The following is a 19,175-nucleotide window of genomic DNA, read 5'->3' as shown; positions in this document are numbered from 1 at the left end:
CAGATTAAAGTAATAAAAAATGTAAGCAGACACAGGGAAAGAAAAAAAACAAAAAAACATTTAAACTTCTCAATAAGTTTACACCACTACCGATTATGACTCACATCTGACGGATTAGACATAGAAAAAAGAAATTCAAATTACAGATGTAGAATCTGTGTTTTTTTCAGTCAGCATTTTTTTTTTTCGAAAACTAGAGCACTATCTTGAGAGGAAATCTACTGCACAAGCAAAGTTAAGCTCCATTTTCAATCATAATGCTCCGTGGACAGTTTTCCTTGGTTCTTCTAAGTGCAATGTGTAAGTGCATATATTTCTTCTTATTCAGTTTTTTTTTTTTCAAAACCAGGAATGTTTAAAATTCCACTGTTTGATTGTTCTCTGAGGATATTTTGTCAGTTGATTCAAAATTTCTTTATTTTCTTTCTCCTTTAGTGGTGATTCCAACTCTTGTGTTATCTCAGACAATTCCTGTAACTGAGGTCAAACAAGGTGAAAATGTGACTCTGACTTGTAATGTCACCGGGCAAGAGAGCGGACTGTTTTACTGGTACAAGATGAAGTGTGGATATTTGATCCAAACGGTTGTCACAGGGTATTTTGAAAGTGTAAACCTTAAAGAACCATTTAAGGTCTTTAGTTTCAAATTCGAGGTCATAAAAGTGGGTAATGTGTATTCGCTCATCATACGAAACATCCAAAAGGAGGACGAAGCAATATACTTCTGTCAGGCAGGAGCAGCATACAAGATGTCATTAATTAATGCCATGAAACTGGAAGTGAGTTCGTCTCATGTGAATCAAACTCAGAAAACTTTGTTTGGCATCAAAACTACGGCCGAAACAAGTACGTATTTACATTTGTGTTAAACCATTTATTTGGAGAAACACATATTTGCATTTGTTTTCATCTAATCAATGATATAACATTATTAGACAAAGCTAAATAACATTTTTAATAATGTCTTGGAAGGAGGACAGAAGAAATATGACAATTTTTAATGTTTAGAAATTAATCTAATATGACCAAATAAAATGTTAATTCTACTTAATTTAAATAAAAGTAAGCATTAAGTTGGCAATGATCTAGGCTGAAATCTGTTATTGTAGGAAGAATAATGTCTTTTGCTAATTGACCTTATTTTTTTTACTTTCAGAAAGCAACTTGGATTCAGTTGTCATCGGACTTGGTGTGCTTTGTGCTCTATGTGTGATTGTCATCGCTATCCTTGTGTTTTTGAGAGACTGATGATAAAAATGATCTGCAATATTGTGACATTTCATTAATGTCAAATAAATTCACTTATGCACCAGATCCCTACAGAACACCTTGGATATTTCTACAACTTAATGCTCTGTTATATATGCAGTTTTTCCTCAAGTGGTAAATAAAAATGGTTTAAAACATTTTTAACTTGTCGCCTCAGTGAAACACTGCAGTTCAACCCTGAAAAAAATATTTGTAGCTCTCATCCTCGTTATTTTCATGAACACAAATTATTAAGTTTTTATTAATTATAAAATATTTACAAATATCACCAATAAGTCAATGAGAATAACTTATTCTTTTTGCTAGGTGGCACTGATGGATGGAAGGTGATTCGATCCAATTCAGTTTATTTATACAGTGCCAATTCAAAACACATAACATTTCAGGATACTTTACAGAGACAAGATTTGTATCTTACCGATTCCCAAAAGTATTTGATCACCCATCTAAATTATTAGAATCACCACTTAGGCATGCATATTCCTATTTTCAATAATCTGTGAAAGAACTGGTTGCTTTCAAAAGCTCAGGGAGTTCAAGCGTGGGACTGTGATTGGGTGCCACCTGTGCAACAATAATTAAAAATAATGACATAGGTTGAAGTGCACTATATTGTTTGTAAAATTTTGCATTGCACCATTGCTTTTTGAAGATACTGAGGTTAATTTGGAGTCCTCAGGCCATGACATAATTTGCATTGGAGTACTTTGCCAGCAAGGTTAAAGTAGACATGATAACAGTCAGCATATGTTTCATCTAAAAAGGAATATATTGTAAAGTTCCAATTTGAGTTTTTGACTCTTTGGTTGACATTATTTTAATAGAAACTAGGAACAGGACAGTGCATATAATAGATTCATGACCTAAGACAGTAATGCTTGGTTTTTGGAGCTAAAATCTTACCCTATATATTCATAATGTATTAATCTCCAATGGCTATGAAAGAGAGATTTTTAACACTCTTATTGAAATCTAGCTGTTACAGGTAAAATTGTTGTAACTCAAGTATTATAATTACAATATCATCTGATAATGCTGTAAAAGATCTCAGATCTACAGATTAATGTAATAAAAAATGTAAGCAGACACAGGGAAAGAAATAATAAAAAACTCGCATCTGACTGATTAGACATAGAAAAAAGAAATTCAAAATACAGATGTAGAATCTGTGTTGTTTTCAGTCAGCATTTTTTTTTTTTTGAAAACTAGAGCACTATCTTGAGAGGAAATCTACTGCGCAAGCAAAGTTAAGCTCCATTTTCAATCATAATGCTCTGTGGACAGTTTTCCTTGGTTCTTCTAAGTGCAATGTGTAAGTGCATATATTTTTTCTTATTCAGTTTTTAATATTTTTTATTGATCTGTGTGCCAAGCCTAAACAAAAAAAGGCTGTTTTTTTTCTTTTTCCAAGCCAAAAATGTTTGAATTCCACTGTTTGATTGTTCTCTGAGGATATCTTGTCAGTTGATTCAAAATTTCTCTATTTTTTTTCTCCTTTAGTGGTGATTCCAACTCTTGTGTTTTCTCAGACAATTCCTGTAACTGAAGTCAAAGTTGGTGAAAATGTGACTCTGACTTGTAATGTCACCGGGAAAGAGAGCGGACTGTTTTACTGGTACAAGATGAAGTGTGGATATTCGATCCAAACGGTTGTAACAGGGTATTTTGAAAGTGTAAACCTTAAAGAACCATTTAAGGTCTTTAGTTTCAAATTCAAGGTCATAAAAGTGGGTAATGTGTATTCGCTCATCATACGAAACATCCAAAAGGAGGACGAAGCAATATACTTCTGTCAGGCAGGAATAGCATACAAGATGCCGTTCTTTAATGTCATAAAACTGGAAGTGAGTCAGTCTGATGTGAAACAAACTCAGAAAACTCTGTTTGGCGTCAAAACTACGACCGAAACAAGTATGTATTTACATTTATGTTAAAGCATTTATCTGAAGAACACATATTTGCACTTGTTTTCATCTAATCAATGATATAACATTATTAGACAAAGCTAAATAACTTTTTTAATAATGTCTTGGAAGGAGGACAGACGAAAAATGATAGAATTTTCAATGTTTCGAAGTTAATCTAACATGACTAAATTAAATTGAAATACTTCTTAATTTAAATAAAAGTAAGCATTAAGTTGGCAATGATGTAAATTGAAATATGTTATTGTAGGAAGAATAATGTCTTTTGCTAATTGAACTTTTTTACTTTCAGAAAACAACTTGGATTCAGTTGTCATCGGACTTGGTGTGCTTTGTGCTCTATGTGTGATTGTCATCGCTATCCTTGTGTTTTTGAGAGACTGATGATAAACATGATCTGCAATATTGTGACATTTCATTAATGTCAAATAAATTCACTTATGCACCAGATCCCTACAGACCACCTTGGATATTTCTACGACTTAATGCTCTGTTATATATGCAGTTTTTCCTCAAGTTGTAAATAAAAATTGTTTAAAACATATTTAACTTGTCACCTCAGTGAAACACTGCAGTTCAGCTCAGATAAAAATATTTGGGGCTCTCATCCTCGTTATTTTATTTTATGAACACAAATTATTACGTTTTGATTAATTATAAAATATTTACAAATATCACCAATAAGTCAATGAGAATAACCTATTCTCTGTGCTAGGTGGCACTGAGGATACTTTACAGAGACAAGATTGGTATGTTACCTATTTCCAAAAGTATATGATCACCCATCTAAATTATTGGAATTACCAGTTAGGCATGCAGATTCTTTTTTTCGTTTATCCATGAAAGAACTGGTTGCTCTTAAGACTTAAGGGAATTCAGGCGTGGCACTGTGATTGGATGCCACATGTGAGACAAATCTGAAATATGAGTCATGAAATTTTCTTGCTCCTAAATATTCCACAGTCAACTATCAGTTTTATCATAAGAAAATTGAAGTCCATGACAGCAACTTACTCATGAAGTGGTAGACCACATTAACTGAAAGGGATCAGCGGATACAGTGCAGAGACGTTCTTTGGAGAGTCAAAAAATGCTAGTCCATCTAGAAATCTGATGGACAAGTCTGAGTTTGGCGGTTGCCTGGACTACGGTATTTATCTGTATTGTGTAAAGTTGATTATGGTGTGGGGTTGTTTTTTTTTCAAGAGTTTGCTTTGCCCCTTAGTTCCTATTAGAGGAACATTAAATGCATAAAACATACTAAAACCTTTTGGACAATTCCATTTTCCAAACATTGGGCCCTTCCAATTCCAACATGACTGTAAACCAGTGAATAAAGTAAGGTCCATACATTAATGGCAAACTCTGGTGTGGATGAATTTGAATAGCCAGCACAAGGTCCTGATCTCGACCTGATAGAACCCTTTTGGGATGAATTAGAGAAGACACTGAGAGACAGGTGTCATAGAGTCTATTGTTAAAATTAACCAAAGACTTGACATGCCATGTCTTTGACTTGCCATTTCTGACCTGCAAATTGACTTGCCTTCAGTCATGTAATTGCCAAGTCACTGCAATTGTGTTCATTATAATATTATTATGAGTAAATAAATTATTTTATAATCCTTGCTTTATTTTGCATGAGTGCTCCTGACCTGCAGCATATCAGTAAACCTGGTAACCAATCTTCCATGCAAAGTACGGAGAGGAATACCTGCAACAAAGAAAACTTGAAGCTGTTTTAACTGATAAGTATGGACTGACGTCATACGGCACCCCTATGGATTGAAAATGGGATGTAACTTAAATTCATATGTGAAGTGAGGGAGGTGAACAAATACTTTTGGCAATATAGTGCACTTCAACCTATGTCATTATTTTTTTATATTTATACATAGTGATGTTATCTTTCAAATTAAAAAGATCTATTAGATGATAAGAAACAGAGGCCTTAGTAAAACATTCCAGATTATTACTATGTTGATAGCTAATTTGAATTTGAAGTGGGTTTTTTTCAAATCTTGAAAAAAAATGGACTTTTAATTTAACTGAATACTTTTGTGAAATATTCTTGTGCATTGTGTTGTGAAATTATGTGTTTCTTGTTAAATTTACATTTTTAATCACATCTCTGTATTATTGTCTCTGTGGAGAATCTGTATACAGTTAAATGTACAATTTTCTCACTGATGTTTTGACAGTTTTATATGTAATTGTGCGCTCCAAGACTTTGAAAGGGGAATGTCATGTTATCAACATATCTTGATGTGGGGTTTTGCTTTTCAAAATGTTTTACCTTACAAAGATCCAAGGAGGATTAAAGTATTTTTATTAAAATAAGTATTTGGGATTCTTTTCATCTATATATTGCAAACAACTTGTGGCTTTTTTATTTATGTGTAAGTTATGTTGTTTGCGTTTTAGGTATTCATATGAATCAATCATGTGCAAGAAATAAAAACTTTGATGTTCGGTTTGCAAATGAGCATAGAACTTAGAACTTCTCAATGCCTCTGATTTGATCTTTGATTTTTGTGGAATATGCTTTAATTGACATAAACCACTGAAAAAATGGCAATAAACTGTGCTACCAAACATCTGTTAACTACTGAACATCTGTTACCTTTCAGTGAGTTACAGAACAACTCAAATATTAACTCAAATATGCAGTTAACTTACATTAATAGCCGCTGTCAAAAGTCTTCACTTTGCAGTACATTTTTGCATTGAAAAAACTATTGAAAACAGAATCCTGAGGACACCAGGTCTAAACTGGTAGTTTTTGCTCACACACAAATGCTCTTCCTGCTCCCTGCTGCCTCTTCCCAGAGGTCAGCAGGGAGAACAGTCCATGGTGGGGGTGTGAGGGGTCACTGATGATGTTATGGGATCGGGACACACAGCGGTGGGATGAAATGTCCATAAGGGAGGGAAGAGGAGCCCCAATGATCGCTTCTGCGCCCTCTTGACCAATGAGGTGGTGTTTAGAGCCCAGGTGAGATTGTCTGTGTTGTGCACCCAGGAATTTGTAGTTGCTGACCACCTCTACAGCTGAGCTGTTGATAAGCAGTGGACCGTCGTGTCCACCTGAAGTCCATGATGATTTCTTTCGTCTTCTCAACATTCAGGTTGCGGCTGTTGTCTCTGCACCAGCCCACCAGCTGCTCCACTTCCTCTCTGTTTTCCTGGTCATTGTCGTTTCTGACGAGGCCCACAACAGAAGTGTCGTCTGCAATCTTCATGATGTGATAGGTGGTGAACCTGGCGCCGCAGTTGTGTTTCATCAGAGTTAACACCAGGGGGCCTGGGACACAGCCCTGAGGGGAGCCTGTGTTCAAGGTGATGACATCAGAGGTGTTCTGTCTGACCCGCAGTGACTGAGGTCTGTTGGTGAGGAAGTCTAGCATCCAGTTGCAAATGGGTCTGCTAAAGCCCCTTATGTTCCAGTTTTCCTATCAGATGCTGTGGGATGCTGGTGTTGAAAGCTGAACCTAAGTCCAGGAACTGCATCCGCACTTGGGTTTTCCCCTCCAGGTGTGATTTGTGTCAGGTTCAGGTTTAGGGCAGAGGACATGGTGTCCTCAGTGGAGCGGTTCTGTTGGTAGGCAAACTGGAATAGATCGAATGTTCGTTTTGCTAGAAGCTCGAATAATCTGCCAACAAGGAGGAAAAAACCCACCCTAAAGGTGCCAAGATCATGAAACCCTAGGCAGATTGATAGGTCTGCAATTAACAGTCAAAAGCTCAATGTCTGGAGAGTAGAAGCTGGTGACCGATCTAGCATTTTTACACCAGTTGTGTTGATGTAAACCCACAGCCCACAGCTGGTTTTATCTTTCATTTTGTATATAAAGTGTAAAGGTAAGTATATAAATTTTAAAATCATCATGATAATACATTTTGGAAATTATGTTACAAACATTACAATTTAATACCCTTTTTCCAAAACTGAGTTTGTTTCATTGTTTTGCTGCTTTTTAATGGTAACAGTTTATCTCTATCTTTTCCTATTTACCTTTACTTTAAAACATTCTTTATTAAAATATTGGTCCAATAATATACTTACATTTTGACTCTGTGACTTTGACATGCAGCTTGACTGCTTTTTAAAATGCAATCTTTTACTTTTACAAGGTGAATTACGGAGATATAATCATGCTGCAAGCAGCTGTTTATTTTTAGAGTGACTCTGGAAGCAGGGTTCTGCAGCTCAAGATTCAGTAATATAAAAGAGGGCTTTTTTATTGGCTCAGTATCAGAAAAAAAGCAGCAAAAAGGAAGTTCAATATGTATGTCATTTCAGTAGAATTCACATACTATCACTTGTTGATGGCACCAATGTTGCTGTGAATAGCAAAAACATCCTATTTTCCTTTCCATTTCAATTTATTTAAATAAAAAATTAATAAAATGTTCTTTTCTGTAACCACTTAAGTTGCAAGAGTAAAATGTTTGTTCACATTAAAGCAACACTTCGAACCAGGTATTACCATAATTTCAGATATATTAAACTTTTTTTTTTTTAAGGTTGATATACAGCACTTGTTGCATATTGCTACTATGTGCAGGCTTCTTCTCTCAGATCTAACCTAAGAAGGTCAGCTCTGTCACTGAAAGGTCATGTGACCCAGAGAACTGCTTTACCGCAGCCTGAGCTTCCCTTACACATAAGACAGCAGACAGCATGACACTTACCAGTTCAAGCATACAGTCCTTCTTACCTTTACTGTCACAGATGAAGTTTAAGTATATAAAAAGGAGTATCTACTGAATGGTATTCATGAAGTAAATTAACATTTTATCACATATAGCTTTTGTGCAATACAAAACAGCAAATATTAAATGACACTGTAAAAAAAAACAAAAAAAAAAAAACATAATGTTTACTATGTTGATGGCATTGGCACCATTTGCACAGTCAGTATGGAAACCCAATTTGGCTCACCTGTTGCATATCACAAATAAGGATCACCTGTAAGGAATTGCCTCCACCCATATGTTATGAATTATCAAATAAATTATCACTGTGGTGTTTTAAAAAGCCACCTGCTATTATCTCTTTATGTGTGATGTGGCAAAGATAAAGGAGCTTGCTGATGACACCACAAATTCTATTATTTGCAAGCAAAAGACCTCAATATACATCTTCAAAGACCCTGATTCAATGGTGCATTATGTTATTTAGATGTTTTTTCAAGGCATGGAACTATCAATTGGAGACTGCATATGCTATACACCAACATTTTCCAGTCTTTTTGACACCTTCCACTTGGAAATTAAGCATCTGTTTATGACAATGATAAAAAATAAAAAAAAATCATGGGAAGAAAGAACACTGAAGTGTTTTAACAAAAATGTTTTTTTTAAAAGTTCATGGGGTCTGAACAGTTTTGTGAGGAACTGTAGGCGGATTTTCATTTACCCTTTCAACCAATCACCTTGTCTTCTTGTTGCAAAGCCTGATAATCTTGAGAGCAAATGTTCCATTGGTTAGAAAGACTTAAGTAGTACAGAACAAGACTTTTTCACAACCAAGATGCAAGCACATATGGGTTTGATTCTTTTCATTATTTTGTGTAAGTACTCTTTATTTATATTGAGACAATTACTTGCAGAAATATAACATTTTTGTTTAGCTTTTTGTTTTCAACTGTATGAGAATATTTTGTCTTTTTCTTAAGATCTTCATAAGACTGAAGGTTTTCCTCCTTTGATCTCTACAACTGACCGTAAAGCTGGTGATAATGTCACCTTCTCTTGTCAATCACCGAAGGACCACAGGTTCACTCAGTGGTATAAACAGTCTCCTGGAATGATGGTCCAAACGATGGCTGCAGGAGTTTTTGATAGTGTTACTCAGGCTGAGCCTTTTGATAACACACGTTTTTATTTTCTCCGAGAAAATGATAAGTTATCTCTAACCATTTCTGCAATTACCAAAGAAGATGAAGCCACATACTTCTGTCAAAGTGGAACCGAATTTGTACAAACATTTATTAAAGGATTCCTCTTAGTTGTAAATGGTAAGACAAACCCTCTCAATGTTATTGTCCTTAATAATAATCGTTCATCATGCTAAGTTTTTTTTTATCACAGTAATTAAATGGATTGGTTCGTCATAACACATTTATTCTTCTTTCACAGACTATAAATATCAGAAAACTGTTTATGTGGAGCAAAATCCAGACACTGCATCAACCAAACCCAGAGACACCTTGATTCTCCAGTGCTCTCTTTTTTCCACGAGTAATGAAACAAGACCTCAGTATCCAAAAAATAACTTGGTTCACTGGTTCAAAGCTGAATCAGGAAGCTCTCATCCAAGTATTATTTACACTGCAAGTAAAAGCACTGATTATGCAGGGAAGAGAAGTTGCGTCTATCACCTCTCAAAAACATTGGAGGACTCTTTGGATTTCGGAACTTACTACTGTGCTGTGGTTCTTTGTGGAGAAATACTGTTAGGTGGTGGAAGTACACTGGAAAAAAGTATGTATTCACAGTCTACCCTTTAATCTTTACTCATTTTATTCTTGGATATGTTCACTTTGGAAAGCACACAGGATGGTTATTATTCCCAGAAATTACTTTGTCAACATAACCATAAAAACAAAATGACAAAAATGTGATTAATTTAAAAAATGTATTAGCTTGTGTCATATTTCTTTTTTTTTTTTTTTTTTTGTACAAATAATGCTGATTAGGTCTGAATTGTCATTTATTGTTTCAAACAGAGCCAGACTTGCCTGTTCTTTTCCTTGGAGGACTGTTGCTTTGCTGTGTTACAGTGATGGTCTGCCTTATTATCTACATACTTTGGAGGAGAGTTTCTGAAAAATCATCAGGTTAGCAATTTATTTTTTGTAAATACCAAAGCTAGTGTGTGCTTTGCTGGCGGACAACAGCTACTTGCTTTGTTAGGTACCGCTTGTTAGAGGAGTTCAGACTGCCGTAAAGCAGCGCTCTGAGTCACATGACTCATTCAGTGATGGCTCTGACCATCTCAAATTAAAAGGCACGTTTTCTGAGTATGGTAATCTGCACGGTGCATTGATACACACCAAGCACTGTATAATGACCCAAAAAATCTTTTTGTAATTTCAAATGTATCTAGCATTTAAATCAAAATATAAAAAGTGTTGCTTCAAATATTCAATATTCATCATTGAAGAATGAAACCTTCCGGTGGGATTGTTGTAAACAAACTATACATATATCATATTGATAGATTCACATCATGTAACAATTTATTTATTAGAACACACTCTTCGAGAATTAAAGATAGAACACACTAAGATAGACCTTAGCTAAAGGTCAAATGCTTCAGATTTAATCCAGTTGAGTTTCAATATGGAATTTCAGTAAAAAAAAAAAATCATCTCATGGTGCTTAAATGGCTAACATTATCCCTTCCATGTGTGTATATGTATGCATATCCCTGTCTGTATATTTGGAAAGCTTTTTTTTTTTTTTTATATATATTGGCTTTGCTTTGAGTTTTTAGAAACAATAAATGTTTACATCTTTTGTATCAACAGGGAAAAATGCCTCACTTGCTAATGCTGCTAATGGTGGTTCAACTCCTGTTCATCCAAAAGACTTGGTAAATATGAATAATTTAATTTAGTTTTAGTTTTAATGTAAATGTTCAAATTCAAAACTAGAATGTGAGGAGCTGTACAGTACATTCAATTGCAAGAGTTTGGACAGTTTAATAAAAATTGGGATTCTTCTATGATTTTTTCTTAATCTATGGTCTCCAAAAAAGATGCAGGAATGCGGTTTTTAGACAGTAAAAGTTGTAAATTGTTGATTAGCTACACAACAACTAATCTGACAAACTGAGCCAGTAAGTATGTTCCTAAAACTTAGCAGTAAAAGTTTATTTTAAAAGTCAGTTCTAAACATAATATTTATGTCAAGGAGATTCATCATCAAAATGCTTAGTGGACAAGCACTGTAAAACGTTGCAGTACCTTCACCATGTTACTTATCTGATCTTGATTATACAGACCTTCTCAGTAATTATTAATTTTTTTTTTTTTGCAGGCCAGAGAAGATGCGAATTATGCAGCAGTACTGGAATTATGTGCAACAAACAGGAGACAGTGGAAGAAAATGAAAGAGAACACAGAATGTGTGTATTCTATAGTTAGAGCCGATTCACGAAAACACAGCAGCTCTAATTAGATTCTCAGAATTTTAATGATTCAGGAAAATCGGGACCAGGAAAAGTCCAGAAGTTCTACTCTTCCTGCCTCATGCTAAATTCTACAATAATTATGGTAGTTGTTTATAGTTTTAGTGGTGTTTATCTGCATTAACCAAATACCTTTTACATGGGAATATGACATTTTTCTTTCTTCATGTTGGCCGCGTTTACAAAAGGGGCTTCAAATTGGACTCCCTCTTCAGATGCCAGATAAGCTTCCGTTTTTTTCTTTTTTTGTAATTATGTCAACAACAGCAGCAGTAATAAAACTTGGTCTAAATTTATCCTACACTTGGTTGTGTATATTATTTTAAGTGAATTTAACCTTCAAAGTTTACCAAAATGTAAAGAAATGTCATTCAAACTGCACTTACTATTTACTTATACTTTTCACGACATTACTTGAGTACATCTATTTTTACAGTAATTCTTAAACTTAAGTGCAAGCCATTTCAGATACTTTAAGACTTTTACTCAAGTAACATTTCAGTCAGCGACTCAGACTTTTACCAAAGTCATATTTTGGAAAGGTACTTATACTTTTACTTGACTCCAAGATTTCAGTACTTTATACAACACTGGAAATGCAAAGGGCAAAGGAATAAGAGGAGACAAGGGAATGTATCAAAGGCTTGTATAAGGAAAAGAAAACATAAATTACATACCCTTTATTGTCCTACAATAGGGAAATTCTGATCTTTACAGCAGCAAAAAGATCATAGAAAAAAATGTTCAGACAGATGTGTACCTTAGAAAAGTGTATAAGAACAACATAATAAGGAAGAGTTAAATAACGAACAAATGAAATACTGTACTGTAAAGTGTTTTAAACAATATAAATACTGTACACCTGGAGAATAAATAACCAAAATACAACTATGGACACAGAATAAATAACCGATTGGTGGTTTAAACCTGTTTCCTGCTTTACCGAATCCTGTGTGCGCTGGAGTCTTTGAGGGAATTGAGTGGAACCATCAAGCAGTGGTTTCTCAGCTCTTCAACAGGCCACCTCCACCCAGAACACCACTCACCTGATTGTCCACCTCATCTGTCACACCTGCTGTACCTGCTGCTCCCACTTCCTCATTGGCCACAACAGTCTCCTCTGTGCCAACAAACCATTCTGCGTGCAAATGCCGTGCTCGCCGGCAAAAGAAACCCTCGGTTGTTCCTCCCGAGGATCAGCCAGATGCCACCATGGCCCTTCTGGTGTATCGGACCAACGTCACCACTGTCTCACCAGTGTGTCAGCATGACATCACCTCGGCTGCTCTGGCAAGCCAGGCTAGATGCCCACCAATGGGCTCTATGCACAGCTCCACTACTTCCTGAATTTAAGGCAGCTCCTTTGTTTCCTGTCTTTCATTACTGGACGAACTGATTAATCCAGGTGTGTCTGGCCAGTTACTTAGGTCATACACACCTGGATTAATCAGTGCATCCAATCATGAAAGACAGGAAACAAAGGAGCTGCATTAAATTCAGGAAGTAGTGGAGCTGTGCATAGAGCCTGTTCCCTGTCGTCTGTGCTACCACCTCCACCACCCTCAGCTGTCCCCATGTGTAGGATCTTCTGCCGTTATTTTGAGGACCATGTCTCCTCCAGGCAGAGCTCCTCATATCAAGGATGTGCTGCAGTGGAATTTTTTTTTTGGGGACCAGGAAGACTTATTCCCCTTTTTGTGTCATCAGTACGCCTTCCCTCCCTCTGTTGTGACCAGCGCTGGTGTCCCAATTCAATTCAATTCAGTTTATTTATATAGCCCCAAATTCACAACACATGTCATCTCAAGGCACTTTACAGTTCAACCAGATCATACAATCAAATTGATACAAAGTTTTCTATCTAAGGAAAACCAGTTGATTGCATTGACTCATTGACTCAAATACAATCCCTCACACTAAGCATGCTTGTAGCGACAGTGGAGAGGAAAACTCCCTTTTAACAGGAAGAAACCTCCAGCAGAACCAGGCTCAGTGTGAGCGGCCATCTGCCGAGGCCGACTGGGGTTCAAGGAGACAGAAGCAGAGACACAAAAAGCAACTGTAAAAGGCGGCCCCGTCCAGGAAACACACAGCCAGGCAGACGAGCTCCGAGCCAGCTCCCATGCCAGAGGACGAAGAGAGCACATCCACTTAGTCACGGTCAGAGAAACAGGACCACACTGGAAATCAGCCCGATCTCCAGCATCTATAAACAAGGGTGTTGATGGAAGCAGCACAGCTGATGTTTCTCTCCAGGATGGCGTCACAGCCAAACAGGAACAGACGAGGCAAAGCTACTCTGAGGAAAAGCAGAGAGAGCATAACGTTAGAGATTGAACTAACAGATTCTGCAGAGCAGGAGAATAGAGAGAGAATGAAGCAGAATGATGAAATGGGGGTCCCTATGTCCTCCAAAAGTCTAAACCTATAGCAGCATAACTATAGAGAAAGCTCAGGCTGCGAGGGTGTGACAGTTGCTTGTCCTCAGCCTTTGAGGTGGCTGTCCAGAAAGACCAACCACCCATCTAATCTCCAGTGTTCTATGAGGTGGTGTTCCAGGTGGTACCGCCTCCCATGTGTCCTTCAGTGTCCTGTTAGGTGACGGTGAAGATGGATCCACCGCCCATCTGTTTTCCAGTGTCAAAGCCTGCTCTGTGCCATCCATAGACCTCAGAGCCCGCTCTATGCCGTCCAGAGACCCCCATGCACGCTTTGTGCTGTTCAGAAACTCCCAAGCCTGCTCTGTGCTTTCTTGAGACCCCTGAGCAGGCTCTGTGCTGTCCAGAGACCCCTGAGCATGCCCTGTGCCATTCAGAGACTCCTGAGCCCCATTAAGTTGTGAAACAGAGCTCTGTCAGAGTTTCCCTCCGAGGCCCTTTAGTGGCCACTCCTTATCTCCAAGGCCACTCAGTGGCTGCGGTTTGTCTCGTAGGATCCTCCAGAGGTAAACATTACCATCTGTAGTGTCTCATGGTGAATCTGCTGTGCCACTTCTCCGTAGGCTTTTGTGCCACAGTTGGTGGTCCCAAAGGTTCTTGTGCCACAGTCGGCCTCCAAGGCAGCCTGTTTTCTACTCTGCCGGATCCTGTATGCCCTGCCAGCTGAGATATCCTAGTTAAGGTTGCCTAGGTCTCCATGCTTCAGTGCAACCTGTTCCTCCGTTAGCCTCAGCTGCTCGCTTGCCCTACTGGTAGTTCTCCAGTCCGCACAGCCAGTTGGTTCTGACACCGCCTACATCTCCTGGTTTTCTGCTCATCCCTGCAAACCAGCACTTTCAACCAGAATATTTCTGCCAAGACTGTGACTGTTTGGCTGCTTTATCTGCTATTATTCACCCCTTCAATAAACCGTTTAAATGTTACTCTGTGTCTGGCTGAATATTGGGCTCAAATGCAGCTCAGTGTGATATTATGACTTGCATCTGACTGATTAGACTTAGAAAAAAAGAAATCCCAACTACAGGTGTAGAATCTGTTTTTTTTTTTTTTCCTGTCAGCATTTGTTTTGAAAACTAGAGCATCTTGTCTGCACTATCTTGAAAGGAAATCTACTGTGCAAGCAAAGTTATGCTCCATTTTCAACCATGACGCTCTGTGGACAGTTTTCCTTGGTTCTTCTAAGTACAATGTGTAAGTGCAGTTATTTGTTCTCATTCTATTTTGAATAAATTGTATTGATCTGTGTGCCAAAGCTAAAAAAAAAAAAAAATACAGTATTTTTTTTTTTTTCAAAGCATTAATATTTGAATTTCACTGTTTAATTGTTATCTGATGATATCTTATCTGTTGATTAAAAATTTCTCTATTTTCTTTCTCCTTTAGGCGTGATTCAGACTCTTGTGTTTTCTCAGACAATTCATGTAACTGAAGTCAATCTTGGGGAAAATGTGACTCTGACTTGCAACGTTACTGGGCAAGAGAGCGGACTGTTTTACTGGTACAAGATGAAGTGTGGATATTCCATCCAAATGGTTGTAACAGGGTCTTTTGACAGGGTAAACCTTGAAGCAGCGTTTAAGATCTTCAGATTCAAATTCGAGGTCATAAAAGTGGGTAATGTGTATTCGCTCATCATACGAAACATCCAAAAGGAGGATGAAGCAACATACTTCTGTCAGGCAGGAGCAGCATACAAGATGTCATTAATTAATGCCATGCAGCTGGCAGTGAATCAGTCTGATGTGAAAAAATCTCAGAAGACTCTGTTTGGCAGCAAAACTACGATTCAAACAAGTACGTATGTACATTTGTGTAAAAGCATTTCTTTGAAGAAATAGATATTTGCATTTGTTTTCATCAAATCCATGATATAAAATTATTAGACAGACCTAAATACCATTTTTAATAATGTCTTGAAAGGAGGACAGAAGAAAACTGACAGAATGTTCATTGTTCTAAGTTAATCTAATATAACTAAATCAAATTTAAATTCTACCTGATATAAATACAAGGTAGCATGAAGTTGGCCACGATGTAAGTTGAAATATTTACGTTATTGGGGGTAAAAAAAATGTATTTTGCTAAATGGACTTATATTTTTTTCATCCAGGAAAAAATTTGGATTCGGTGATCATCGGACTTGGTGTGCTTTGTGCTGTATGTGTGATTGTCATCGCTTTCCTTGTATTATTGAGAGACTGAAGGTAAAAATCATGAGATTTACAATATTCTGACATTTCTTAAAAGTCAAGTAATTCCACTTATGGACTTAGATTACTACAGGACCCTTTGGACATTTCTAAAAACTTAATGCTCTGTTATATGTAACAGATATAATATAAATGTATAATAATAATATATAAATCTAAAATAATATACTGCTGTTATTTTTTTTTTTCCTTTTTGCACATTTCTGGTGTTGCTGCTATTTTTCACATATCCATGACTGTAAAAATGTCCACAGCTGTTATTGATTTTTTTTATTCTCCAGATACAGATTATTATATTTTAAAAACACTGTACAGTACAATATTCTATTTGTTTTATTTTTATTTTCCTATCTGTTATTTTTATAGTTTTCTAAGGTGCACATTGTGTCACCACTTTTATTATAACCTTTTCTGCTGTAAACACCAAAAATTCCCCAGTTTTTCCCCAAGTAGTAAATAAAAATGGTTTAAATCATTTTTAAATTGTTACCTCCATAAAACACTGCAGTTCAGCCCTAATAAAAATATTTTATCACTGAGTCTCTTTAAGTTCATAGACACAGATTATAAAGTTTTTGTCAAGGTATAAAATATTTATAAATATCACCAAAATATTAATGAGAATAATCTATTCTCTCTAGGTGGCACTGATGAACTGAAAGTGAATTCTATCCAATTCAGTTTATTTATTTAATGCCAATTCAAAACACATGTTATTTCAGGGAACTTTACGGAGACAAGATTGGTGTGTTACCCATTCCCAAAAGTATTTGATCACCCATCCAAATTATTGGAGGATAGTCCTGAGAGGCTGCAAACTTTCTACAGAGCCAGTCACTACATACCTACGAGCTACATGTAGCATTCAGATTAGCTAAAAAACAATTCTCAGATCTTAATGGAATGGGTTTCCATTGTCCAGCAGCTGTATCCAAACCATACATTACCAACTGCAAAGCAAAGAATTGGATGCAGTGGTGTAAAGCATGCTGCTAAAGGACTCCAGAGCAGTGGGGAGAAGTTTGCTGGAGAGTCAAAAGATGCTTATTTATCTGGAAATCTGATGGACAAGTCCGGGTTTGGCAGTTTCATGGAGAAAGGTACTTGTCTGTATAGTGTTAAGTAGTTCCTTTGAAAGGAATGATTCAACATACCAAAACATTTTCAACAGTTCCATGCTCCAAACTGTGCGCCCTCTTCCAACATGACTGTGCACAAAGTAAGGTCCGTACAGTAATGGAAGACTCTGGTGTGGATGAACTTGACTAGCCAGCACTGAGTCCTGGCCTCAACCTGATAGAACCCCTTAGGGATGAAATAGAGCAGAGACTGAGAGCCAGATCTTCTCATCTAACATCAGTGTCTGATCTCACAAATGCACAGGAATGGTAAAAAAATTCCCATTAAGACACTGCTTAACCCTGTTGGCAGCCTTCAGAGAAGACTTGAAGCTGTCTAACTGCAAAGGGTGGACAGACGTCATATGGAACCCCTAAGGATTGAAAATGTATCTGGATGTAACCGGAACTGCTCCCGCATATCCCTCCGGTGGAATTTTTAACTGAGCCAGACCACCTTTCCTAAGATTCAGAAGGAGCTGACTGTTTTTTTTTCCTGCGATTCAAACCAAGTTTAACCGTTTCCTAAAACCACTTGCTGCTGAGAGAGAGCTAATCAGGCCCTGGCAACCCAAATCTAACAGCAGAAGGGGCAACAGCAGGACCAAATTGCTATTTGTGGAAGGAGCCATTAGTGGCTGCTGACCCGTGACTTGCCCTGCCTTAGAGGAGCTACGATATGTGGGCTGCGGCTGCCAGCAAAAGGGAGTCATCCTGGTTACTTTGAGTTGTAAAATACCCAAAATTCCTAAATTGTTGAAGAGCTGATGTTTCAAAAGCTATAGCTAACAATTTTAATTTGTTGCATTAGTTTAACACAAAAATATTAGAAACAGACCGCATAAACTACAGAAACACACTTTATTGTCAAACAATATATTTTTTAAGAGATCTACCAAAAAGTGGCCCAATTTACCTGATGTCACCCTGCAACAATAGTTATCACATCTCTGTATTCTGTGGAGAGAATACAGTTAAGCTGTACATTTTTCTCAGTGATATTTTTACAGTTTTATATGTGATGATGAGCTCTAAATCTTCTGAATGGGAAATGTCATGTTATCAATAAATCTGGATGTGTGGTGTACTCTTCACAATGTTTTACCTGACAAAGATCTAAGTAGGAATAAACAGTTTTTATTGAAATCAAACACAGTTGTGACCAATCTATTTAAACATATCCACAAGTGTATTACATGAGGCTAGCACTTACATACAGACATGGAAAAGAATAAATTAACCTTGTTGAGCTTGAAAGATAGTTATAGAGGAACCAGTTAAGAAGAAGGAAAAACAAAAACACAGTCTGTACATAGGGGTGCTAGGTGTAATTTTCTGGACCAGTGGTTAAAATTTAAAATGGATCACTGGAAAAATCCAATAAATCCTGGACCTGAATCTCAACAACAGGTATCCGGAAAATACCATCAGCAAACAGAGTTTCATCATCTGACGATGAAATTCATAATTATAAGCCAGTAAATATGAATCCATCATCTTCACACAGACATGTTCACAAGTCATTTTTCGCAAGTCCAAGTCAAGTCTCAAGTCTTGAGAGCTCAAGTCCAAGTCAAGTCTCAAGTCTTGAGAGCTCAAGTCCAAGTCAAGTCTCAAGTCTTGAGAAGGCCTGTCGCAATAATCAATTAATCGCACAAAAAATTCTAATCACTTGATTAATTTAAAAAAGTGCAATAATTTTGTGCTTGCTTGTTTCTCTTTGTGTTTTCATCTCCGTCACTGAGACGGTATAGCTTAAAGGTCGCTATTATATCTATGGAATTATCATTATCTTGAACTGCTAAATGAAAAATACAATTAAAAAAAGCACACGCAAAAAATTTTTCCAGATAAATTTTGCATTTTCTTACAGTATTTCCTGACATTTGTGGTTACAACTTTTTCTAGTTTTAGCAGTAAATGTCTGCTCTTTTATTGAAAATGAGGACTGTGGAAAAAAAAAAACAATCACAATCCTGCCGTCCACGTACTGTTGCGTCAGTGACGTCAGTGTG

At 36.8% G+C, this 19,175-nt stretch overlaps 1 protein-coding gene and 2 gene segments (V, D, J or C); all 3 read left to right on the top strand.

Moving 5' to 3' along the window:
- The first annotated feature begins 292 nt into the window (after positions 1–292).
- Positions 293–5,170, top strand: LOC119777314. The segment is given in 3 exon segments: positions 293–300; positions 2,770–3,180; positions 3,487–5,170. Coding segments are annotated over 3 exon segments (507 nt in total).
- A 3,572-nt stretch (positions 5,171–8,742) lies between these two features.
- On the top strand, positions 8,743–11,677 carry LOC119777285. The gene is made up of 6 exons (XM_038276106.1): positions 8,743–8,746; positions 8,876–9,217; positions 9,339–9,683; positions 9,929–10,039; positions 10,733–10,797; positions 11,244–11,677. The coding sequence occupies exons 1-6, from the start codon at positions 8,743–8,745 to the stop codon at positions 11,382–11,384; spliced, it is 1,008 nt and encodes a 335-aa protein (XP_038132034.1). The 3' UTR covers positions 11,385–11,677.
- Positions 11,678–14,970: 3,293 nt separating this feature from the next.
- On the top strand, positions 14,971–16,069 carry LOC119777305. The segment is given in 3 exon segments: positions 14,971–15,023; positions 15,216–15,626; positions 15,943–16,069. Coding segments are annotated over 3 exon segments (549 nt in total).
- The last annotated feature ends 3,106 nt before the right edge of the window (positions 16,070–19,175 follow it).

This window comes from Cyprinodon tularosa, unplaced genomic scaffold, assembly GCF_016077235.1.
Source record: "Cyprinodon tularosa strain WSP-4 unplaced genomic scaffold, ASM1607723v1 ctg122, whole genome shotgun sequence".
Classification (NCBI taxonomy): domain Eukaryota; kingdom Metazoa; phylum Chordata; class Actinopteri; order Cyprinodontiformes; family Cyprinodontidae; genus Cyprinodon; species Cyprinodon tularosa.
Note: the sequence above shows the minus strand (reverse complement) of the source record. Positions and strands in the feature narration are given on the sequence as shown.